At 36.6% G+C, this 27,009-nt stretch overlaps 2 protein-coding genes across 6 annotated transcripts; both read left to right on the top strand.

Annotated features, from left to right (window-relative positions):
• The first annotated feature begins 90 nt into the window (after window positions 1–90).
• Window positions 91–5,971, top strand: LOC127851272 (CDGSH iron-sulfur domain-containing protein 3, mitochondrial-like). 5 transcript variants are annotated; one of them, XM_052384920.1, is made up of 5 exons: window positions 91–377; window positions 1,044–1,135; window positions 2,291–2,332; window positions 4,188–4,281; window positions 5,355–5,971. In XM_052384920.1, exons 1-5 carry the CDS (start codon window positions 338–340, stop codon window positions 5,582–5,584), a joined length of 498 nt encoding a protein of 165 aa, XP_052240880.1. In that variant the 5' UTR covers window positions 91–337; the 3' UTR covers window positions 5,585–5,971. The 5 variants fall into 5 exon arrangements, with proteins under 5 accessions (XP_052240880.1, XP_052240884.1, XP_052240883.1 ...); XM_052384924.1 differs by lacking the exon at window positions 1,044–1,135 and having other exon boundaries at window positions 95–327; XM_052384923.1 differs by lacking the exon at window positions 1,044–1,135 and having other exon boundaries at window positions 95–294.
• Window positions 5,972–12,175: 6,204 nt separating this feature from the next.
• Window positions 12,176–26,762, top strand: LOC127851273 (CDGSH iron-sulfur domain-containing protein 3, mitochondrial-like). Its single transcript, XM_052384925.1, has 4 exons — window positions 12,176–12,194; window positions 12,313–12,356; window positions 24,984–25,074; window positions 26,382–26,762. The coding sequence occupies exons 2-4, from the start codon at window positions 12,318–12,320 to the stop codon at window positions 26,609–26,611; spliced, it is 360 nt and encodes a 119-aa protein (XP_052240885.1). The 5' UTR covers window positions 12,176–12,194; window positions 12,313–12,317; the 3' UTR covers window positions 26,612–26,762.
• The last annotated feature ends 247 nt before the right edge of the window (window positions 26,763–27,009 follow it).

The raw sequence follows: 27,009 nt of genomic DNA on the forward strand, positions 1-27,009 counted from the left end.
CCTGGCGGTTTAACGGTAGTCACTGCATTCACACATTATCTTTCCATTCTGCAATCTATTCGTTTCAATGTAAATTCGTGGTATTGGTTTATATAATTTACTTTTTATCTATGGTTTAAAGTTAAAAATCTGAAACAAAGTAAAAATAACGACTAAAAATTACATACACATAATTATTATATTTAAAGCGGTGTTTAATGGCAGCAGGGCCGGGCAAGTGATAGAGCTATGCTCGGAACCAGTCATATCTAGGCGAAAAGTTGATTTTCTCCTGATGATATCTGTGTTTAATCGGTGAATTGATCGAATATTGTGTTCTTTAACATTGTTAGCATTTATGTCGCGTGCTTTGGAATATATGGTGTTCACTGTGACAGGTTGCTGTAGATTTTATTTATAAATATATTCATGATTATGGATTAAGTTGACTTTCACATATACATGGGGGCGTATTCTGAATACACGTGCTTAGTTTGATACCGATATTCATTTATATGCTAGCGTATATATTTATAGTGAAACGAAAATCTTCGTACTTGAAAATTCGATCATTTGATTTTTCCGACTGTGTTGTTACTATCACGAACAGTCATTATAGTTTTACTGAAAAATTAAATCAGTCTGAAAAGATTAAGCAAGTTTTCACATTCGAATACGGAATACCGTTAGTCCATCGTGGTTACACATTAAAATCCAGAGGGCGAGAATGCGAGAACGCGACAATACGATGACGACAGTGCGACAATACGATGGCGAGAATGGGTGAACGCGATTGCGAGAACGCGACAATACGATGATGACAGTGCGACAATACCATGGCGAGAATGCGGGAGTGCGATGACAAGAATGCGACAATACGATGACGACACTGCGACAATACGATGGCGAGAATGCGATGATACGATGGCGACAGTACGATATGACTATCGTATTGTCGCCATCGTACTATCGCACTGTCGCCTTCGTATTGTCGCACTGTCATCATCGTACTATCGCGTTCTCGCATTCTCGCCTTTTAATGTGTTACCACAATGGCCCTTAAGGTATTCCGTGCGATAACTATCTTGAACAACCCTGCACAACGACTCGCACCCAGTGCGCTGTTTTTAGCTCAACGGAGCAAAAAGTGCTCAAGGTGAGTTATTGTGATAAACCTATGTCCGGTGTGCGGCGTATACCTTTATTTCGTTTTCTATCTAGATGACACATGTTTCATTGAATCTTGGTGCAAGTTTGTCTAAATGCTAATCATGACAATAGCTAGAACGAGTTTGAATCGAAGTCGCATGCACATGCAGCAGCATATAGGTAAAAAATAGGCCAACATGTACAACATGTCTTATATCTTTGAACAATGTGTTACCACGCATGAGGCAAGACTAAGATTAAACTTGGTCTGAATGTTTTATTTATTTTTAGGTCAGGTTCGAATCGGGGTTACGTGCGTCCAAAAACTAGTTAAATGTTGGATAAAATGTAAAAAAAACTTGTTACCACTCTAGATGCAAGATTTTTTACTCAATCATAATTAAACATTATTAGTTTGTTCATCTTGACTTAATTTGACCGATTTTTGAGTGTAATACACGTTCGTACAAAAACAAGATCACCAATTTAAATGTTACACAATTTTTGTTACCACACAAGGGGCCATATTTATGGATCAATTTTGAATAAACACCAAGACCGAATGTTTATCTTGAAAATTTTGAAAAACTAGCTCACGATGACAAATCTTAACAATAAAACCCATATTGTTACCATTCTTAAAAAATATCACTTGATCTTGATGAACTTTTACACTAATTTTTACCTTAACATTTTCTATGCTGAATTTCAATCTGTGTCACCTGCGTTCAAAAACTAGGCGACATGGTAAAAGGCTAAATAGCTTATTTTCTCTCTAAATACCACATGGTTGTATCTTAAAGAAACTTGATCAGACTGTTCATTTTTAGCAATACCTAGGCTGTATTGGACTTATGGTCACGTGGGTAAAAGACTTGGTCACGAGGTCAAATCTTAGAAAAACCTTGTAACCGCTTTAGAGGCAACATTAATGAATCAATTTTGATGAAACTTGGTCAGATTTGTTCTCTGGTCAATATCTAGGCTAAGTTTGAATCTGGGTCAGCGTCTACGGACTATTTTTATCTTGACAATATGTAGGCCGTGTTCCAAATCTGTGTCAAATGCGGTAAAACCTAGATCAACTGGTCACGTCTTCAGCAATGTGTGTCTCTACATTAACTTGAGAATTTAATGACCACCATTGTCCTCTTGTTTTCAGAATATGGCAGAATCTAAGACGTTGTATCCAGCAGTTGGCTCTGTAAGTTTATATTTAGATTTTATTTGCCGTTTTAAATAGTGTTTCAGTCGTAACAAGGTTATAAGTTAACCTAAGAATACATTTTCTGAGCTATAGTTGCTATTTAAAGATTTGCTGTTTTTCACAAATTTGAGAAGTTCGCGACGCAAATTTAGTTAATTTACACAATGTTAAGAAGTTCGCGACTCTTTTTTTCACAATTTGAACAGTAAGCGACACATTTTGGCAAAATTTTGAAAACTAATCGACTCTTTTTCTTCAAAATGAGGATGCGAATGCCGCTTCTCAAAGATGGGAAGAAAGCTCCGACATTGTACTAGTGCACATGCTATAAATGACAGTCATTTTTTAATTAGAGGTATGTAAAAAGCTGTATAAATAATTGTATTACCCATCCCCACACATGTGATTTAACCGGTTCGAGAAGTGAGTTGAATTGATAAAACAGTATTATCATTCATAAATGCAAATGTGAACGTTATGACTGTATGCACTTTTTGATAAGATTATCAGTCGTGTTCATGAATTTAGTTAAGATGGTCTCAACAGTGCGATGTTAGATGCACATTAACCCAGTATTCTCCGTTCGACGATTGCATTGTCGTAGCTTCATCCAATACATTTTTCTTTATAACGGCCGTTATGGGGACTGTTATTGGGTCACCATGTTCCAGCTTCTGTTCCATCACCTCCTTTCCAGCACGACCCATTTGTTCGGGAAGAGGACAACAACAATGAGCAAGACATTGTTAAGCTAACCCTAACCCGAACCCAAACCCGACCCCTAACCCTTACCATACCCCTTACCCTTACTCTCTACCCCCTTCCCCCATGCGCATTACAATACCATGTCTCGCTCGTTGTCGTTGTCTTCTTCCCCATTTTGTTCAGAGCGGTGTTTAACCAGTTATCGCATGCTTGCTATCTCCTCAGTACGGTTTAAATTTCTCCATGTATAGCTTCTCTTACTACATATCTCAGTAGGGTCCGTCTTTTATTTCGTTATTTCCCTTTCAACCTCGTGCGTACGTAACCTGTAACACATTCTCTTACATGTACTTTTTTCTCTATCTGCACGATCGGTGTACACAACCAGTTATAACTCTTTAATCTCATTTCTCTTTTATTCGGTTTTATATTTTCTAAATTCATTTCTCGTCTGCACAATTTGTGCGTCACCACGTAATGGTCATCTTACATCATTTCTACTTTAATGTGGCCAATATGACCCAAGCGCCATCAGTGAAAAATGTTTCTAATGCAATCTCCACGCAGAGTTGCAATCTGTAGCACGACGGTTACATTACGTTCACGTATGTGAGAGCATGGTACGACAACTCTGCGCGGAGATTGGCAGAGTTGTCGTTCCATGCTTTCATATACAATCACTGCAATCAGTTAATTCAGCAGCTATTGCTCAACTAGTTGTTATTCTATAACTTCATTTTTCTTCAAGTCTGGTCAATGTGTCATCATTATGGTTGAAATCTCTTTTCTGTCCCTGTATGGTCATAGTGTGTTTAGTGTAGTAATTCCTCACTTCCTTTATATTCAGTACAGCACGGTCCGTGCGCAACTAGTTCTTGCTTCGCTGACTTTGTTCCTCGTCACGCCCATATGTCACAAGTTACTTGATCTTTCTCTCTGCACGTACAGCGCTCCATCCGTTATAGGTTGTCTCGGTTTTCTTTTGTCTTCAGTATGTTTATTTTCACTCAGTTAAAGCATCTTTAACGTCGGAAAAAATATTAGTACATGTACTGTCAACGAGCCACCATTCGTTTATTTCATTTCTCTGTATAGCTTTCTAAAGCTGCATTCGTCGCTTCATATGTTTTGATCATTCCTCTTTTAGTACGGTCCGTGTGCCGTCAAAGGTCTGAAAGTCGGGGAGACCAAGAAATGGTGTACCTGCGGTCTCAGCAGCAAGAAACAGCCCTGGTGTGACGGTAAGTACGTTGATGTTGCACCTTTATAACACATACGTGGCTACAGATGCGCCAATCGGAAGTCATGAAGCACCAATAGTTGAGTGCACAATGCATTTCATTGTTATACTTATATTTAGCCTCACAATGTTGTTTTTCTGATCAAAACAGCATCTTCTATGCCACCAAATGCTGATGCGTGATTTCTAAGTGAAATATTTAAAGTTGCAACACATATACTCTTTTTAATACGTGGTATTTTTAGTGTAAGGCTTCTCGTTCCAGTCATGACTGCTCATGTATTGGAAAGTAGCTTGGTCATGGGGAATATTGACATAAAACATGGCAAACTTTATACAGATCAAATAAAGAATTTATTTACGCGTTTCTATCATATGATCATACTTTGTATAGCCCTCCTTTTGAAACAATTAACATGGTTTTATTGCACATGTTATATACGAAGAACAATTCGCAATAATAACGACGAAAAGACACAATGGTTGACTTGCAATTGGCGATTTATTAATGGCATCTTCAGCAAATATCATCATATACGGATATATCCATATTAAGCAACAATATGACTACTAATGTCTTAGGCCCACTACCATCAAGTCGCATGAAAATAATTTCGCCTCCAGGCTTCTGCACTTGAGTAAATACTATGTTTGACAATTGAGGCAACATATGTCGCTTCTATTCTGACATGTATGCTCATGCGCTTTGCATGACGGGAAGAACTATTTTATTTTCCGCCATACTATGCAAAAGGAGTTTCCACTAAAACTTTGCGAAAGTAGCCATAATGTCGTTTAAGACGTAACTTTGTTCATACATTCACTGTGTTCAAAATTGAAATCGGTTTTATATCGCTATACCTCCCGACTTGATGAATAAACAAACGTGTTTCGGAAGTGAAAGTAGAGGTCAATAGAATATATAACACGCATTTTATAACATATTCGTGTTTAATAACACTGTTTCGAGTGTTTGAAGTTAATACAAAAATTAATATGCTTAGTTGCCTGTCAATGTCGTACCTTAACTCATGGTTCCTGTCAAGCGATGCCGTCTTTCTTTCTATATTTTAGGCTCACATAAAGGCACCGGTTTCAAATCCATGAAATTTACGGTGGAAAAAGAACAGGAAGTGTTATATATCTGCAACTGCAAGCAGACGAAAACTCCGCCATATTGTGACGGCTCACACACCAGCGCACCAGAAATAGTCGAGAAACGCAAGAACGCATGCGCAAAGAAAGATGGTCATGTGAAGGATTGCAAACTGTGCACGAACTGCGGTTGGGTGCCCGACTTTTAAAGGGACCGTGTCTCTGCAAATGTGTGACCCCGCCGTGTGACAACATGGACGTTTTATAGAAAAGGGTTAATGACAGTACAGCATCGGTTCCGAATTGAGTGTTTAAGTGATATATGATGATATAACACCCTCTTATCCAGATTGCTATTTTACGGACGTGTGTTTAAATCAGTATGTTTATAAGCAATAATTACGCACAGTGTTAATATATACATTCAACCATAAACCACGTCCTTGCTTAATCAGTTATCACATCTCATCATTAATAACATTTGTTATTAATCAAGGAATTACCCCTCTGTGCACATTGATGGTGGCCACAAATACGTAATACTTTTCTTGTAAATATGGGAAGCTGGAACCTTTTATAAATAAAGAAAAATCCAATGTCGCGTTATAGTACTGTAAGTAAGAACGCAGAGTAATTTTTACAGCAATTGAACCTTCTTTTTTGCAATTTACGGAGATATACGAATACAATTCATCAGCAGTTCATATTGTGAACATTCAATTCATGTGAATGCATATCAGTGACGCCTTATACGTGAAAGAAGTGTCGCAGTGTAAGATGCAATACAATTTTAATTACCGGTACTGGGTACCATTTTACTAAGCTACTTACGCAATTCGTAGACTTACTAAAACGGTACCCAGTGATCTTTATTTCTGATAGATGTTACTGTTAGTTTAAACCTATTTATATTAGGGGAGATCTTAAATATGCTACCACGGTGGGGATCGAACCCGTGACCTCCCGGTCGCTTGGCGGACACCATATCCATTACACCACGGCGACAACGTGTTGTTGTTGAGTACATACGCTTATTTGAAAAAGGAATCTTAACGTACGTTTTTCCTACATACGAGGTTTATTACAAGGATCCCTTTATGTTCTTTTTTATAAAGACCTATAAGTATTTCTCTTTACCACTTATTTCACTTATGTAATACTTAGTAGCTCGTCAGTTAGGTATGACGTTGTAGTAGCTTATTTTCATGTACGACTTTTTTGGCAGCCCGTTGCTATACATGATGTTCAAGCCACTTATCAATTAGTCGAGTACTTATCCAGAATTTAACCCAATTACTCTATATGAATGCCATCAAACATATGCGGAAGTAATTCGATATTTTAACCATGTTTGAGGTGACTGCAAATCATAAATAAGTTTAGTGCTTATTTCCCAACAGATTGCACGTGATGCTTACTTATAAGTACATATATGAACATCGTTCTGGGAAAATTGGTTTTAATGTATGTGCGTAAAGTGTCGTCTCAGAAACGCCTGTGCAGCCCGCATATGGTAATAATAAACGACACTGTCCGTCTAAATTGGATTTTTGTTTAAAAGAGGCTAATCTGGGAAGAAACTCTACGCACATGCATTAAACCCAGTTTTCCTAGAACTGGACTTTCTATTACTAGTATAATTATATTACCACAATGCGTATGTTTTTTACGACTAATCTAACCTATATCTCATCGTAATTGTTCTTGAATGTTTTGAGCTTTCATGAGTGCATGCGTACAGCTCAAAGCGACCGGAGGGTAACTAGCTGGAGTTGGATTAAAAAAAAACAATATGTCATCGCTTCTCGCTGAATACGAAACATGTTGTACAGCGTATGTCATACAATGGTAGAATTTATTGCTATACAGGTGTATTACCAGAAAGCATTGAAGATGCGAAGTATCGAAATAGGTGCAATTTAACAGTTAATATTGGGGAATACGTAAGATAAAAATAGGCGTGACCGAATATAATGAAAACGCTTTGATGTGCGAAAGTGAATTATTACTTGATCAATCAACATATTATGGAAGAACATTGTAGATTCTGACATGTATTTGCCCTTATACGATAACCATATCAATTACAAGAGCTAATAAAAGTACACAAAACCGGTATCTACAGCAACTAGTTCGGTTCGTCAAATTGGCTGTACAACACATTGATTTTATCCAAGGCACATACACCAATGTATGGTCGCTTTAAATGAACTAGTACTACCTGCCGTACCTGGCTGTCTGCTTTATAGATTAAAGCAGTCATGGTCACGGCGCCTAAACGAAACGGATTCTACCGTAAACATTTGTGCGCTGCCGGCTAATTATCGAAACGGCTGCGGCCCATATAAGAAAATAGATATTTAAAGAACCAATTCACTATTTAACATTTTAAATCAAGTTTGAATGACCGTTTTAGAGTAGTAGGGACAAGAACATTTCATATAGGTTTAGACATATGCTCAGGACTGAGAGACGATGAATTAAAAATGCATTTGAAGAGCGTGCAACCGGTTTTAGGTAGTTATAGTGGTTGAATGGGCACCTTATATGTTGTAAAGTATTTTCCTTGATCTAAAAACATGAAATTCTTGTAATTGTCACCATATAAGCAGCATCGAATATAAAAAAATTACCGTAATATACTTATGTCCAGTACTTTCGGCTATTACCCGGTTCCTAATTCATGTATTATCCGGTAGCAGCAATCGACACTTAAACTACTTATTTCTACACACTTAACCGGCACACATCATGACAATGACTTCACCAGACTTACGGGGGCTTTTTTTTCAACATCAACCTAGCGCAGTAAAAATATGAATTACATTGTTTTTATGGACCAATATCTGTTGTTGTTTTTTATCGTTTCCACAGGTTGTGTGCATTAAAGGGATCTTTTCACGGTTTGGTAAATTGACAAAATTGAAAAAAGTTGTTTCAGATTCGCAAATTTTCGTTTTAGTAATGTTATTTGTGAGGAAACAGTATTACTGAACATTTACCATAGTCCAATATAGCCATTATATGTACCTTTTGACGATTTGAAAACCTAAACTTTATAAAGCGTTGCAACGCGAAACGATTGAATAATTTGGAGAGTTCTGTTGTTGTCGTTTAAATTTACGATACTACGAAGATTGCTTATATAACGTATAAAATACTTAAACTGTGCATGTCCGGCGGAATAGCCGAGAGGGCTTATGCGTTTTTACCTCAGACTAACTCCAGGACTCCGGGGGTCACTGGTTCGAGCCCTGGTACCGGCTACTTTTTTTCCTTTTTTAAATTTTATTCTTGATTTTTTTACTGGAGCTTTCAAGATCCAACGTTTACATTTATCAATATAAAGCATTTAATGACAAACTTCAAAATATGCCAAAATCTGTGAAAAGGCCCCTTTAAGCTTTCAGCAAGCGGCTCGCAAAACAATCTTAAAAGTGTCAGTATTTTCTCTTGTTTTTAGTTCTTTTGGATGGAAAATTCAACAAAACAGTACATGGACGCAATACGAGATGACAACCCATATTCACGTGAGCACCACGTTCAAGTACAGTGTTAAACGTTTGCACACAGGCTATGCCATTTTGTTGATAAAACGTTCTGAAAAACACGTTTTTGATGTTCATATGCATCATTCGATTTCGTTTTTTGTATCACATTCCGTTTTTACAGACTTTGTACGGTGTAAGTTTTTTTTATGTTTTCGTCTGTGATCCGTTGCCCGTGAAATCAATATGCGCCGTTTTTAAAACGCAAATGCAGTTGCCTTTTATTTTCTAACAATTTTATAAAAATGTGAATGATTCTTACAACATTGTTAAGTAGCAGTATTTTCTAATGTAACAACACAATGTCAAATATCTCTTAAAGCAACAGATGTAATGCGTCTTCTGATTGGCTAACACTCAAGAGTCGGTAAAAACTGTACCTCGAAGTACAAATTTTGTACGTCGATGTACATTCCTCTTTTTACCTTGTAGGTCTTGTTGACTTTCGACCAAAATGGTACGCCATCTTTACAAGGTGCCTGAACCACGTGACTTTTTCGGCTATGTGTGGGACAATCGGATGTAAACAAAACGTCGCTTCAGGTAACGTTTTTGATTATTTCTTCATTATTTCAAAACCATTTTCAAAAAAACAAAGACGAGTGCCCGGTCATTGTAAAAAGACACAACTTTGTAAAGTTTGCGCAATGTTAATTAAGTATTTTTTTCCAAAAAGTGCAACCGCGTGTTTGAAAACACATGAAGTGAAATGCTATGTGTGGTATATTTTTTTGTTCAATCAACAAAAACATTGATTATAATATTGTCGAGGGTTTAAAAAATAGGGCGGACATTGTTATTCTTCATAGATAAGCTACTTACATTGTATGTTTGCGTAAATACATCTAATTCGGAGTGTGTGTATATAAATGTTATACTGCTATGTGTGGGACACATTTTTTAAATGCTATGTGTGGTATTCAAGAATTTGCCCGTCAGTTCTGCATTTAATCTGAACACAGTTTTGTAAGAATCTAGAACATAAACTTTAGTCTGTCCTGAAAATATATCAAATTATGTGTGTTAATAAAACAGGTGTTTCATAACAAATAACAATTTAAATCCAATGATGCTTGTTTGTGGTCTATTCCAATATCATCTCCATATGAACATCTTCGAATCCAATAATGCTTGATTGTGGTCTATTCCAATATTATCTCCATATGAATATCTTCAGTATATCAAAATAAACACGTCATTAATAATAACATTACTTTATAACTAGCATGCACATGTAACAATAGAAATAAACGCACCAAATACATAAAGAAGTACATTAGTATTCACAAAGAAATTGTAATCAGGCAATTTATGAATTTGCAAATCTTGCTATTCAAACATATGAATGCTCCAATTAAGTCATAACAAATGGTCATCGCCAAAACGTCTTGACTTGTGGGGGTTATTATACCAACAAACATATTGAATTGCATCAGTACTTCATTAACTCAAATTCAAATGAAATCTGAATAACTGACAATAGTTTGAGATGTTTAATGAAAATACTCATTCGCCCCGGTCATGAAAGGGCGCTGCAAGATCTTGTTACCACTGCACAAAGTAATTAAAATTAAATCATATAATGTTGTTCAATTTGTTGAAATGTCAAATTTTTATGTAATGTTTACTTTCATTGTTTTCTTTCCCTGCAATACTTGCACCATCTGGTAATAAAACAAACAGTCATTTAAACTTTGGAACATTTACTATACATGTTTGTATATGACAACTTTTCATTGATCAAGATATCACTACGTCTCTTGAAGGTGCTTCCAAAAATACTTAAATCTCCCTGAAAAGAACAAAATACAAATGAAATACACTGTTAAACTTAAAAAAAAGCATGCGTGATATATCAGATAGCTCAATAGGGTATAGATACAAATACATGATTTTCCAGAAAAAAATGTTTTTGATGATCCTAGTGTCTATTTGTTTAAAAATGCTGTATGATCTCTTTATGCTTATTTAATAACTATCGTTACAGTCAAAAATGCCTACACATTCCTGCTAAAAAACACACAACTAGCACTTTTTGTAGTTTTGTTGCAATAATATTGACATGACATCTTTCACAAACAATCCTTACGATTTTGTGTATTACACAAGTGCATTAGTTGGCAGTAACAATTCACTGAACATTCAACACTTTGTAACAATTAATTTTAAAGAAACAAACAAGAAAAAGTTTGCCCAACGGCACTATTTTCCTGTCCGTGCGTGGGTGGCTTTGTGTTAGGAGATCTCCGACCGTGTTTTGACCTCTCTGCCACACTGTTCGCAAACAAATGGCATTCTAAAAGTAAACAAAATATGAATATAAGTTATCGACAATTATGATAATTTTGAGTAACATGAACGTAGGATTATCATATTTAAGGCGCGTAAAACACTACCAACAATGTTTATTGACCAACTTTTGTTATTCAGACAGACTTTAAATATTATTGACGTTAATGTCAATCTTTCGATTCTTTAGTTTAGTTTGTATACCACACATAGCATTTAATAAAAATTTGTCCCACACATAGCATCATTACATTTTCATACACACACTCCGAATCAGATGTATTTGCGCAAACATACAATGTATGTAGCTTCTCTATGAAGAATTACAATGTCCGCCCTATTTTCAAAACCCTCGACAACATTGTAATCAACGTTTTTGTTGATCGAATAAAAAATATACCGCACATAGCATTTCACTTCGTGTGTTTTCAAGCACGCGGTTGCACTTTTTGGAAAAAAATACTTAATTAATTTAGCGCAAACTTACCAAAGTTGTGTCTTTTGACAATGACCGGGCACTCGTCTTTGTTTTTTTGAAAATGGTTTTGAAATAATGAAGAAATTATCAAAAACGTTACCTGAAGCGACGTTTTGTTTACATCCGATTGTCCCTCACATAGCCGAAAAAGTCACGTGGTTCAGGCACCTTGTTTATGTGCTGATATGGCCCGGTGCCGTTTCGCGTATAAACTGGTAACGCACAAAATGTTTCCGGTGTTTTCCGTTTTGGTTATGTGCCGTGATCGTGTAGTTGTAGGTCATATGATGTACACACACTGTGCAGTTTTAATCAGTAAATCTAGGGTAGTATTAAGAATAGTATATTGCTATTACACATGATAAGTGTTAAACAAAGGTATTGGCATATCCGTTGCTTAATCGTGGTTGTAGAGATGTTTATTTAAGATAAATGCTCTTTGGACACTTGTTCAAGTCAATTGCTTACTATTCGTGTATTTATGAAACGGAGTTATCTGGACCAGTTGTTAACGTCAATAGATAATACATATTTGTAACGTGTGGAATATTATGCGCGTGGGATATTTCAATTGTGCGTCTATTTTAGCTCATATTTTTGCATCCATTCTATTTGTTTTCAGCGGTAATGGCTGATGCTGAGACTTTACACGCTGCCGTGGCGTCTGTAAGTAGCGGTTGATCACTGCTGTATGGCATACATTGCAATAACACGGTGATAGGGCGATTACCACAATTATTCCGCTCACCGTCGAAATTTAATACTTCTGACTAAAGCTCCATATCCTTCTGACGATAAGAAACGTAAAGCCACTCAAAATTATTTGTTCCTTTAACATTTGCAATATAGGGTGGCTCTTTACTATTCAAACGTCTAAGTCAACGCAGTGTAAGCTCCCCTTTGGGAAATGCTGGGCACCGCATGACATGTACAATCCTTCCATGTCTGGTATGATTTCGTGGTTGCAAATTAATTACTTATTGTTTGGCTAATCCGTGTCAGTTTCTGCATTATTGAACTATCAGTTTCTGTCAAAACTGTAAAAAATAAAGCAACTTTATATTTCGTTTAACATATAAATAATTGTATGAAAAGGTATGATACAGCTTTACTCGGAACGAAAGCACGCATATTTTTGCGCGGAGGTTGCACACAATTTATTTCCCACTTTAAGAATGATGTTTAATGGCATCATTTTTAGCTCATCTATTTTCGAGGGGTTAAAGCCAGAACGTGATAACTCCATTTTTCAAATAGTGGAGAAAAACGCAAAATTAAGGTTTGACAGACTACAACTTTTAAATGAATATGAATATCAGCATAATATTTGGTTATAATATAGGTAATAGTATTGTTATGACATTGTAAACATATTATATGATTGCATACAATATTTTAATGCTTTTGTATTCAAAATAGCACTTACTTCATTCTGGCATAAACGTAAAACATATATATTTTCAGAGTACAACTGTGTTAAGTGCACTTGGTGCTATTTTGCATAAGAATTGAACGCTGCTTTTCCTATGCCATACAGGACTTAGTGCCATTAAAGCAAAAAAAGCCTTGTGCTATGCATCTATTTTACGAGACTAAACGAAACATGTGCACTTAAAACAAGTTTATTTTAATAATCATAATGGCAATTCTTTTTGTAGAAGTACATACTTATTTTCTTTTGCATAGTAGATTTGAACAGGACATGCAAATGTGTCTTAAACATTAACAATGGAAGAAAGTTAAGATTCAGATATTCTATTCCACATCTGCATCTTATCTATCTTCTATTGTATCTGGGTCTGGAATATCCTTGAAATACTGGTGATATTCTGAAGGAATTATCCCTTCAGAGCAAAGTGATGGCAGGTCTTTCTTCTTTGTTGCTGTAATTGGAAGTTTGGAATCTACAAGGGTTGTATGTCACATTTTATAGAATGTCCTTTGATAGAGGATTTGATTTGATTTTATAGAGGATATGAGTTTACCACACTGAAAACTGGTGTCATCAAAACTGCACTAAGTCTTAAAAAACATACACCCGGATCACAATTGTAGTTTTATCAATTTTATTTTTGTCCATATAACCTTTTGTCCACTTATATTTACAATATTTGGCTGCATTACAGTTTAAGCTACATGCTTGATATAAAAAGCGTCATAGTATTTCATAGGCACAACAACATACGGAGTTCTCTTTGGTGTAACCCTCACAATTGGTTCCCATTAGTAAATATACCAATGTAAATTTCTTTGCTCATTCTATGGAAGAAGGTACACTATCACACTCCATCTGGGTATGTCCACTTTCTAAATACTTTTGTTCAATGGTGTCTATGTTTTTACATTTTTCGATGCAACAGTAATAACCTATTTTCGATTTTGACCACTACAACAGTCAGAATAAAAACAGACATTCTTTACTGTGATGGGAAGGGATTTTATGTAAGTCAAAAGACAGGTACCCACTTCACAGCCGCACTTTCCTTCAGTTTCGTTCCACAATAAACATGTCAAACTTGTGTTTTGTAAACAGTAAAATAAATATTGAAACTTTTTCTTTTTCTTTTATAATAAACTTGGCTCACACGAGAACATGGAATCGGTAAAACAGCCTCTAGATCAAATCTTAGTTTACCATCTTAGTGGGAGAATAATGTCTTTTAGATAAGCACCGATAAAGGCATATTCTCCCTATCTAATTACAAATTAGCACAATAGTTTGTGTATTCCTGTTTAAATAAACAAGATGCAATAATTCCTTAACAAGGTAAGGGCTTCATATTTTGTTTTTTCCTTAAATTATATGCACAAATGGCTTATGTTTAAATGATTTCAGTGCACTTAAATCCTTTTGGCACATGTTTTTCCTCTCAATATCACGCCGGGTATGCGAATACTTCGTTTACGGATGGCACTTCACTTACAGAGAACAACAAACGCCACGCGCGAGAGGTGAGTTCTTCAGCTTTTTTGTATTTATGTTCTGTTTATATGGTTTTTAGACACAGAACATTGTTTGGGTGATTAATGGTAAAGCACTTCGTATTGCGAAGAAAGAAATTCTCGAAAAACGGTGAATTATTAAAAAAAACGATAAAAGTCCATCGATAATCAGCATGAATTGAATGATCAGTACATATTTAAACAAAATAAACATACTTGGAAATAAATCAAGAACGTGCTTACTATTCGAAATAAAAGATCAATATATCCAGTAATGTTACAACATGTTACATTTTAGTTTACTAATATATTTGAGAAAATTCAAATGTTTTAAGAGTCGCATGCACATTTTTCATCTGCACTTCGTTTACCGATCATCTAAAAAACAATGGCACTTCGTTTCCCGACATCTAGACACTTTTTTCCAGATAAAACACACTCGTTTTTTGTGAATCAAAAATGCAGAATTCGCTGTGGAATACTGTTAAAGTAAGCAGGCAATAAATAAAAATGTATGTGCTTAATACGCAAATAAAAAACGAATTACCGAAGCATGTTCTTATCCCTTTGAAATATGATTATGATTTGGTATAAATGTGAAAGATAAATGTTAAACAAATTGGATATGTCTAATGAGTAAAATCTATATGACCATATATTTTAAATTACGTTCTAAGCGGTTGATCTAAAGCATTTATCTTTATGTCCAAATGAAGGTACTAAGGCTATTTACTTATATATTAGATAGCATGTCATGAATAATCACTCTGCTTAAACTGCCTCTCAGAGATTAATATCAGCAGCGATGCAGGTTCGAAATTTTATTGGAACTTTTTGGCTCAATGCCAATAAACGAAAATAGCAATAAAAGAACGGGCGGGGTTGATATAATCACACGACAGTGGTGTAAAAATTATGCATATCCGTCTTTGTTTTTAATATAAACACAACACATGCTGCATATGAAGTTCTATCCAATTATAGCACCCTAAGCTTCGTTTGTGGGGGTATACTAAGTACTGACTCCATAATATGACATTTAAACATTTATGAACGCATTCCTTTTTTCCAGAATCAGTTGTTTTTACGATTCAATTTTAACCGTGATTCTTAAAACTCAACCAATACAGTGATTTAGGGTCAGGTGAATCGCACTTCGAGCAAACGTTAGCGTTGCGTAAAGGGAAGTGCTCCCTATAAGCAGGGCTCAAAATTAAGGGAGTTTTACCATTCTCTTTTTAATTTTGTTGCTACGCATAAGTATCGTCTTGATGATGCGATTCAAATAAGCACAACCGACATAGGATTTTATGAAGAACAAATGTGTATTTGCCTCATAAAGACCCATTCACTACCGTTATCTAGAGCCCTGCTATAAGTAAAATTAAACACGATTGTGTTGATCCGCATTATCCGTACACATTTATTTAATAATAAATATTATCTTATTTGAAAATTGCAATTATAATAAACATAGAATAAATTAATAGTAATGTGATTTTTGAAAAATATATTTTCAAAATGTTTCGTATGAATAGCTATAATATAAATAAATGCATTTAAGATAGAAGATAAAACTCAGTTATTAGAGTGCCCGCTTTGTTGAAAGTCTCCGTAATCTGAAGTGCCCTTTATCGGTAAACAAAGTGGCTGCAACTTAATGTATGCCACCTATTACAACATGCACTATCTTTGTTTATATTTCATTGAATGCTATCAAAATTTCAGTATTTGAAGCACAGTGATTACTCTACATGCTGGAATAGCAAACAATTTCTTGCAATAATTCTAAGTAGTTTTATTTTGTTAAAATGTTTACTGTTCATTCAGTTTATGCTGTTTTCCGATCGAATTTTCTATTTTTTGGGCAAAACTGTACCATTCTTCCGTGAAATTGTGTATTCCCAATACAAAATGATACACCATTTATCAACTCGACCATGTGTCTTGTCTTAATAACTAATCTTTAGGATATAACTTTAAATAAAACAGAGGAACTTACCTCTAGCGCGTGGCGTTTGTTGTTCTCTGTTAGTGAAGTGCCATCCGTAAACGAAGTATTCGCATACCCGGCGTGAATATGTATGAAAATTTATTGTGCCAAAATGACTTAAGTGCACTTGAAGCATTTTGGCATACACCAGATTTGTCGATAAGCACTTAGTGCACCTTGGTTCTGTCGGATAAACTATGTTGTATTCAAGATGTGATTCCAGGGAATCGTGCATATTGTAGAGCGTTGGAATAACTTTATGAAAGTGCAAAAAAGTGATTTTTGATAAAAAGTGCACTTATCACGTTCTGGCTTTAACCCCTCGTTTTGTGAAAAAAAAATGAGCTATTGTCATCACGTCGGCGTCGGCGTCCGGTTAAGTTTTGCGTTTAGGTCCACTTTTCTCAGAAAGTATCAATGCTATTACATTCAAACTTGGTACACTTACTTACTATCATGAGGGGACTGGGCAGGCAAAGTTAGATAACTCTGGGGTGCATTTTGACAGAATAATGTGCCCTTTTTATACTTAGAAAATGTCATGTATTGTAATGTAAGGGACACAACTCGTATTGTCTTGTTAAAGCATGCAGTCATGAGTTACTTGTATTGAGATTTATATATATGTGAATCTATGAATAAAGCCAGTTGAGAGTTACCCATTGACGAGTTCAGAGTTATTACATGGTGTCAGAAATCTATTAAAAATCGGCGCAATCAGGCGATTGCATGACAATCGTACGTTGCAAATCTGTTGTTAAAGGTTCATTTTATACAACATCGAAATGGCTTCGAAGGGAATCAGGCCATTACCGGAATTTAACCCGTCAGAAAGTGCATCAAGTTGGGAAGACTACAAACGGGACTTCATAATTCATTTGGACGCGCTAGGTCTGGACGACAAGCCTGGAAAAAGAAAGGTTGGTGTCCTACTTGCTAACATGGGCAGAGAGTGCGTAAAAATTTACGATTCGTTCGCGTGGGCGCCGGAAGTTGTTGCCAATCAGGATGCTGGAATCGCGGCAGTGCAAGCCGAGGATAAATACCATCTAGAAACAGTTTTCACAAAATTTAACAGACATTCCGGAGTGCATAATTACCGTAACATTAAAAGACAAGAGTTCCTCAACACAAAGCGTGGTAACCTGTCAATAATGGATTACATTTCGGAATTAAAAAGAAAGACCGAACACTGTCAATATGGGGAACAAAAAGAAGGGTTAATATGTGACATGATCATTAATGGCGTGAATGACACAAAGTGTAGTGAAAAGCTAATGGAGATACCGGTTACACAACTTACCATCGAACGTGTCGTGCAGGTGTGTAGGCAAATAGAATTGACCACATCTCACATCAAATCACTGGGCGAAAGCCCTCACGTAAACATCGCTAGAACGCATCAAAACTCTCATAAGCAACAAAAATACTGTGCCAAGTGTTGCAGAAAACATGAAGTAAGGAAATGTCCCGCCTATCAAAAACAGTGTGACAATTGCGGTGAGTTTGGCCATTTCAAGGCATCCAAATTATGTCCTGCAGTCGGTGGGGCATCGCATCAACAAAAGGGGATATCACACAGCGGGGCACGTGGCTATGGACGTAGACTGCGTCATCGCGGAAGTGATTGGGGAATCCACCGTGGATATCGGGGCCGTGGAGGTCAACGACGTGTCAACTACACAGAAGCCCAGGAAGACCAGGTCGAGGAAATGTTTAACCAGTTTGAACATGCGGATGTGAACGACGTATTTATCGCAACATCGAGTGAAGATAATCATGAATGGTCCGCTTACTTGAAAATAGGGTGTAAAACGGTAAAATTTGAAATCGACAGTGGCGCAATGTGCAGTGTCATGTCATATGGAACAGCGAAGCTATTTGAAAAGGTTGCACCAATCACAAGGAGTGATATTATTATTAGCGGTGTCAATGGGCCAGCAGTGAAGGCGTTAGGAATGATTACATTGCTGTGCGAGCAAAAAATATCAAGCGTTCGGTTAATTTCCAGATTATGAACACTCCAAGAGGCATAAACTTGCTTGGAAGGGATGATTCAGTTGATTTTGGGCTGATCATGAAAATACACACCGCAAGACTTGAAACAGAATCTATCATTGAGAAATATACTGACGTCCTTGGGGAAGAGATTGGGTGTATACCGGGCGAGTACGAGATTAAAATCGATAAGTCAATAGAACCAGTAGTTCATGCACCAAGACCGGTTCCAGTCGCGATTCGTGAACAATTGCAAGCTGAACTAAAACACTTAGAGAAATGCAACATTATTGCTAAAGTAACAGAACCTACGCAATGGGTCAGTAGTTTGGTGTGCGTAAGGAAGAAAAACGGAAGAGTGCGAATATGCATTGACCCTACAGATTTAAACCGCGCAATCCGAAGAGAACATTATCCAATGAACAGTTTTGATGATGTTGCCAAAAGATTGAATGGGAGTAAATACTTTACAACGCTAGACGCGAATATGGGTTATTACCAAATGAAATTAACTGAAGAGAGCTCGAAGCTCACAGCGTTTAATACTCCGTTCGGCAGGTACCGATACCTGCGGATGCGATGGGCGTGAAGTGTTCGAGTGAAGTGTTCCAACGGTCCATGGAACAGAACTTTGGTAACATTGACGGGGTAGAAATAATTGTTGACGACATTTTGATTCATGGTAGAACACTGGAAGAACATAACAGGCGCTTGGAAACAGTGCTTCAAAAGGCACGTTCAATTAATCTGAAGATGAATAAGAAAAAGTGTATGTTTGCCAAGCCGGAAGTGGACTATGTAGGTCACAAACTGACTGGAGACGGAATTAAACCGACAGATCAAAGAGTGAAGGCGATAGCAGACATGAGAGAGCCAGAAAGCTTCAGTGAGCTGGAAACCGTGTTAGGCATGCTATCGTATGTGTCTAAGTTCATCCCAAATCTCAGTGAGTTGAATGCACCACTGCGCGATATGAAAAGGCTAGAAACGTGGAGCTGGGGTGACGAAGCGAAGCGCGCGTTCAATAAAATAAAAGGAGCTCTTGTTTCAACAAAAGTACTTCAGTACTACGACTTGAAAAAACCTGTCACACTCACAATAGACGCATCAATGAAAGGCATGGGAGCCGCGATAATCCAACAGGACCGTGTTGTGGCATATGCGTCACGTGCGCTCACACCAACAGAGCAACGGTACGCTCAGATCGAAAAAGAAATGCTAGCCGTTGTATATGGCTGTGAAAAATTTCACAAACTGCTATATGGCCGAGATACTTTCCTAGTGGAATCTGATCACAAACCGTTGGAGTCGATTCTAAAGAAAGAAATACATAAAGCTCCGCTAAGGATTCAACGAATGATTTTGAAGCTTCAACCGTATGACTTCAACCTCGTGCACAAAAGCGGCAAGGACATGGGTCTAGCAGACTGCCTCAGCAGATTACCGTTAGAAAATCAAGATGAGAAAACTATCGATGAAGAGTTGATGGTTTTGAAGCTCGACACGCTGTCGTGATCAAACCGTGACAACATAGCACGCGCAACACAAGCGGATGAACAATTCCAAGTACTGGCAAAGGTTATCATTCGAGGATGGCCAGAAACGAAGTGCGAAGTTCCAGTTGAAGCCGTTCCATTTTGGGATTACCGCGATGAAATATCAATCTACAATGGAGTTCTGTACCGAGGAGAACGCGTGTGTATCCCGAAAGAAATAAGAACAGAAACGTTGAAAGCGATTCATAAGTCGCATTTAGGGGTAGTAAACTGTAAAAAAGAGGGCGAGAGAGTTAGTATTTTGGCCCGGCATGAGCAAACAAATCGAAGATCTTATTGGCAAGTGTAGTGCGTGTTTAATGCATCGCAAGATGAGCCAAAAGGAGCCAATGATCAACCAGTACCTGAGCTACCCTGGAGCAAAGTTGGAATGGACTTATGCGAACTAGAGGGTAACAATTACCTAATCATTGTAGACTACTTCTCCAACTTCATTGAAGTAGCACCATTGCAAAGAGACACTCGAACGAGCACCATCTTAAAACACATCAAGCAAAACGTGGCTCGTTATGGAATCATGGACTCAATCATCTCGGACAACGGTCCACAGTTCACCAGTGCTGAATTCCGAGAATTCATCGAAAAATATGGCATCACCCATATTACGTCGTCGCCTTTGCGCCAACAAACAAACGGCCTTGCTGAAAAGGCTGTACAAACCGTGAAAAATCTAATTAAAAAGTGTAGCGAAACAGGGGACGACATCTACTTAGCCCTGTTAGAACTAAGAAACACACCACGCGATAACATCGGATCACCGATGCAACGTTTGATGGGTCGACGCGCAAAAACACTAATACCTATGAAACAAACATTGCGACAACCAGAATCAACCAGTAAAAATGTCGCACCGAAGTTGTTAGAATTTCGTGAAAAGCAAAAATTCTACTACGACCAACACGCGAAGAGCAAGGACAATCTTCAGCCAGGGGACGCAGTACGAATTAAAACCCCATCTGGCTGGAAACCGGCAGAGTATGTGAAACCGTCCGAATACCCGCGATCACATATCGTTAAGGCATGCGAATCGGGGCGCGAATATCGCCGAAAAACGGACATGCTAATGAAAACCAAGGAAAAACCACACATTATCACAACAAACAATGACGTGTACATACCGACACCCACAGCGCCAACAGAGACGGTAGCAGAACAACCATCAACCACTCCAAATCACGAAAACAGTGCTAGTGCGAGATCGAGCGAAACTCGAGACAAACCGGGGAAAGAGAGTGTACAAGACACTGTTAGAAAGAAAACGAGGTCAGGAAGAGAAGTTCACAAACCGATACGGTTAAATGACTATGTGTAAGATGTGAAGTGCTAAACATGTGTCATATGACTGCCTTATTGTAGTGCAAAATAAACTTATTAATAAACTGTTTCATAACTATCATTCGGTAATATTGGTATTTGTATAAGTAAGATGTTTTGTGGTAGTAAATGCATAATGTTCTTGAAACTGTAATATCATAACGAGCAAGGAACAGTTTGTACGCATTTATTTTTATCATATCAAACTCTTGGTTAATGTTTAAAGATTCAGTGCCTTCAGCGCTTTGATTTTTCTCCAGACAACAAAATGTTCATGAAATTTTCACAAAAATCCAATACTTAATTATTTTGGTTTTTCTAGTTTGTTTTGGGCGTAAATACAGTTTGTTATCATATCCCAGCTAAAACCCGACATTTACTGTATCTGGCATTTGTCATTTTGTCCTGAACAAGCTTGAATCCGAGATAACAGAGACAATTTTTTTGGAAAGTTAGCAAACATGTATTTTAGTGAATAATTTTGTCTTACATGTTGTTTTATTGTTAATTTGATTTTATGAAGTTCAATTGCATATTTAATTTATAAGAAGTTCTTCATTACTTAGAGTGCATTTTATTCATATAGAATATTCTATTTTCAATAACAATTTAACACTCAGAGGTTTAAAAGAAATTCCCACTATGGTTTTATAAAACGAACAGTTTATAATGTGTTACTACAGGTTATGTTATTTGCTTTCTTTCATAAACCTCTTCGCATATGTAACGATAGAGTAGTTGATGTATCATGTGTTTATATTTTAAAAAAAAAGAAAGAAAAGGGGATGTCATGTATTGTAATGTAAGGGACACAACTCGTATTGTCTTGTTAAAGCATGCAGTCATGAGTTACTTGTATTGAGATTTATATATATGTGAATCTATGAATAAAGCCAGTTGTGAGTTACCCACCGACGAGTTCAGAGTTATTACAGAAAATTGAAAATTTTGGTTAAGTTTTGTGTTTAGGTCCACTATTCCTAAAGTATCAAAGCTATTGCTTTCATACTTGCAACACTTACTAACTATCATAAGGGGACTGTGCAGGCAAAGTTATGTAACTCTGACTGGCATTTTGATGGAATAATGGGCCCTTTATACTTAGAAAATTGAAAATTTGGTTAAGTTTTGTGTTTTGGTCCACTTTACCCCTAAAGTATCATAGATATTGCTTTCATACTTGGAACACTCACAAACTATCATAAGGTGATAGTAAATGACAAGTTGCATAACTCTGGTTGTCATTGTACAGAAGTATGGCCCTTTTTTTACTTCGTAACTTTAAATACTAGTATATGGTTAAATTTTGTGTTTAGATCCACTTTACTTTTAAAGTATCAAGGCTATTGCTTTAAAACTTCAAATACTTTCATGCTATCATGAGGGTACTGTACCTGGCAAGTTGAATTTTACCTTGACCTTTGAATGACCTTGACTCTCAATGTCAAATTATTAAATTTTGCTAAAATTGCCATAACTTCTTTATTTATGATTAGATTTGATTGATACTTTGACAAAACAACTCTTACCTGACATACCACAATAGACTCAACCCAAACCACCACCCCCCCCCCTCCGAATCCCCCCCCAAAAAAAATTATTATTATAATTTTTTAAGACCATCTAATAAATGACCACCACACCCTCATACTATACCCCGCCCCACCCCCCACCTCCCAAAAAAAATGTTTTAAACGGTTAAAAAACAAATATTTATTTTTATTATTTTATTTTTTAAATACCGTCAAGAATCCCCCAGCATTTTTTTTCATTTTTGGAAAATAATGTAATAAATGACCACACCCCACACTATACACCCTCTCCACTCCCTCCTCCCTCATTTGTGATTGAAATTGAGATAGGTCCCTTCACCTTTAAAAAGAAAAATAGATGAGCGGTCTGCACCCGCAAGGCGGTGCTCTTGTTCTAAATTGTATTGCAACATACATTTCTGTATGTCTAAAAGTTATGAGAATAAGTTGTGTTGTAACAAAAATTATCGAAAACTTAACCTGTAGTACAAAAGGTATATGGTCGGCTCCAAAAGTTAGGGTCGGTCGGTTTCGTGGAAACAAGCAACTTGTAATATTAGGCTTAACCGTTGCAGACGCTCGTCAATGTACAGTATATGTCGATAGTGATATATGGCACGCCTGAACCACAAAAAAGAGAAAAACTAAGTTTAAGTAACTTAAACTTAGTTTTTCACTACTTAAACTCAATTTAAGTAACTTAATTCGAATTAACGCTACTAAATGCATTAAGTAGTTAAGAAGAGTTATTTTCTAGAACTTAGTTTAACTCGTTAAGTGCGCCCGAACAACAAAAATTGATTTTTATTACCGTTAAGTTACTTAAATTGCATTTAACGCTGCTTAAAATTAATTTAAGTGCTTTCGCATCGTTAATTGTATTTAATTATTACTTAAGTAATAAAATTTTTACTTAAGTTGAATTATTAATTATCGTTAAGTCAAAACTCGCGTCCGAAAATAAGCATATGAAACAAGCGTTTTGATTGGTTGTCAGGTTTGTTAATAAATTCATGCCCGAGGTCGGAAGAAAAAGATTGCCATGTGGTACGAGCAAAAAATACAGATATTATAAATTTGGATTAGAATCTTAAGTCAGCTAAAATTTGTTTTAGTCTGGAATAACATTCAAAACACCCTTTCATCATCAAATTTTGCTGACAGTCAGTAACTATGCAATAAACATCAAAAACGATCCGCCCGTCTATATATTTCCGGGTCATATCGCATTTACCTGTAGTAATAACTTGTCTTGTATACGAGTAGTCATACCAGCTTGTATGTAGAAACTGGGACTATATTATATGTCAAGAACACTGTCAGCTGTAGGTAAATGCGTGCGTTGTAACCGATCCATTGCAAAATTGTAAATGGCGGTAGAAGAAAATCCTTTCCTGTTTACGTTTGTTACGACGTTTCTGATTGGCTTAGGTCTTCCGGATCATTAACTGACCAATCAAAACAATTCGACTTTACAACTTAAGTAAAATTCCTTACTAAAGTTGAATTCGTGTAACTAAAAACATATTTTAAGTAGAAAAACCTATTTTAACGCAACTTAATTGAAAATAGTACAATTGATAGAGAAAATCCTTGTTAAGTTGAATTAATTCAACTTAAGTAAGAAAATTACCATTAAGCACCGTTAATGCATTTTCGGTGTTTTAATTAGCGTTAACGCCGCGGGAACCACAAAAACTACTTAAATTCATTTTAAGCAGCGTTAATTCGAATTAAGTAACTTAAATTGAATTTAAGTAGAGAAAAACCTAGTTTAAGTAACTTAAACTTAGTTTTTCTCATTTTTGTGGTTCAGGCGTGCCATAGTGATAATTGCCACTTTTAATTAATTTAGTTTCGTTTATAAATCTTTTACAAAATTTTAAAACGTGTACATTCGTCAATATTTTAAACAGCTCTTTTTAAGGCTTCTCTCAAACTTTGGTTCCCGATTCAGTACGGGCCGTGTGCCATCAAAGACCTGAAAGTTGGGGAGACCAAATACTGGTGTCGCTGTGGTCTGAGCAAGAAACAACCCTGGTGTGACGGTATGTGCGATGGCAAAGTTTGGTGGCGCTTGTGACGGTATGTGGTATGACATTTTGTGGTGGCGGCAGCAAGACTGCTTTATGTTAATAGCCGTACCAAAAATGCACTATCGCTATGAGAAAACGGAGCTCAATGCATGTGCGTTAAGTTTCGTCCCAGATTAGTATGTGCTCTGCAAAGGCTAATCAGGGACGAGAATTTCCGCTTTAATGGTATTCTTCGTTTAAAGAGATTCTCGTCTTTGCAAAAATTCAGTTAAGGCGAAACGAGTCTTTCTTAATTAGCCTGTGTGAACTTCACAGGTTAATCTGAGACGACACTGAACGCACATGCATTACAGCCCGTTGTCCCTGAGCGAGGTTCAATTTTCTATATGTTGAAACTCTTGAAACCAGCTTTCTGTTTTGGATAGTTAAAAGTTGTAAATTTACTGATTGTTGATTTTTTATATAGAAAATCGTTATTTAATATAGAAAGAGGTGTGCAGATTTCGATAATTATACTTTACATGTAGTTACAATATTTCGATAGCGGAGATTTCTGAATACGGCACAGGTGGTTAGCGTGTGGCTATGATATTAATTAGAGAAAACATCATTTTGAATGATAAATTATCATATTATAACGAAAAATCAACTTTTCTGGAAAAAATTCTCTATCAAATATATATGCTATTTTTCAGCTAGCTGTGATCTGCGAACAAAAATATTGTGTTTCAAACGCGACACAAATTCTAGACATGGTTGTCGTTTTTAGTGTGATGTTATAAAAAATGATTTATTTTAATTCAGAACCGACAGCGATGATTTATGCACATATACTTTGTTTTGTCTGCCTAATACCACCATGTCTCGAATAATGTCGCCTCTCTTATAACATCGCTATGGGCTTTATATTTCAACCTGCTTTGGTTAGTTACTCTTACAGATTAATTTGACATATGCCGTTTGACTTTGACTTGCTTATTACCTCGTCTGTGTATTAATATACAAGTATATTCTGCCTTCTTCTGAACGCTGTCGTCGATTATAATATTGATAAACTTATGATGTTTGTCAAATAATGTGGTATTTCTAATAATGTCCTCTGCCTAATAATGATTTCTGCAAAACATTGACGTCTGTCTAATTATTCAGTTTATGTCTTACAATGCCGTAGTTCTGATAATGTCCTAAGTCTAATAACGTCGCCTGCCTAATTATGTCGCCTGGCTAACTATGTTCGTCTGCGTAATAATTTCATCTGTGCAATAATCTCATGTGCCTAATACTGATTTCTGTCTAATCTTGTCTACGGTCTAATTCAGGCTCCCACAAAGACACGGGTATCACGCCTATGGCCTGGAAGGTGGACAAGGAGCAGACAGTGTTCTACATGTGCGCGTGTAAGCAGACGAAAAATCCGCCATTTTGTGACGGCACTCACACCAGCGCACCGGAAGAGGTCGAGAAGCGCAAGAACGCCTGCGCGAAGAAAGACGGTCACGTGCAGGAATGCAAACTGTGCACGAACTGCGGATGGGTGCCAGACTTTTAGGTCCAGAGTAGTCAAGAGGATAATTTTGAATATCGCTCTGTACAGTTGTCCTACACGACACATTATAATATACAATATATTTTATATAGTCATTTTGATTAAATGTTTGCTTTATTTGTGTGTAGCTGTTGTCAATAAATTATCAAAGTAATTGCTTTTCTAAATTAAATTTCTTGAAAATGGTCACCTTAATCAATTTTCTTTAATATTATTATCATTTTTACTATACAAAGGTGTTCATTTTGAGAACTGTCGCGAGAGACATTACATAACAGTGATCAACCCAGAAGTGTTATATCGCTAAAAACCATTCACAGTGGCCTCCCCTGATTCGTAACTGTAAAGTCGTACACCGTGATATGATTGAAAATTATGTTGGAGCCACTTTAAGAAATTGA

Source organism: Dreissena polymorpha, chromosome 11 (genome assembly GCF_020536995.1).
Source record: "Dreissena polymorpha isolate Duluth1 chromosome 11, UMN_Dpol_1.0, whole genome shotgun sequence".
Taxonomy (NCBI): Eukaryota; Metazoa; Mollusca; class Bivalvia; order Myida; family Dreissenidae; genus Dreissena; species Dreissena polymorpha.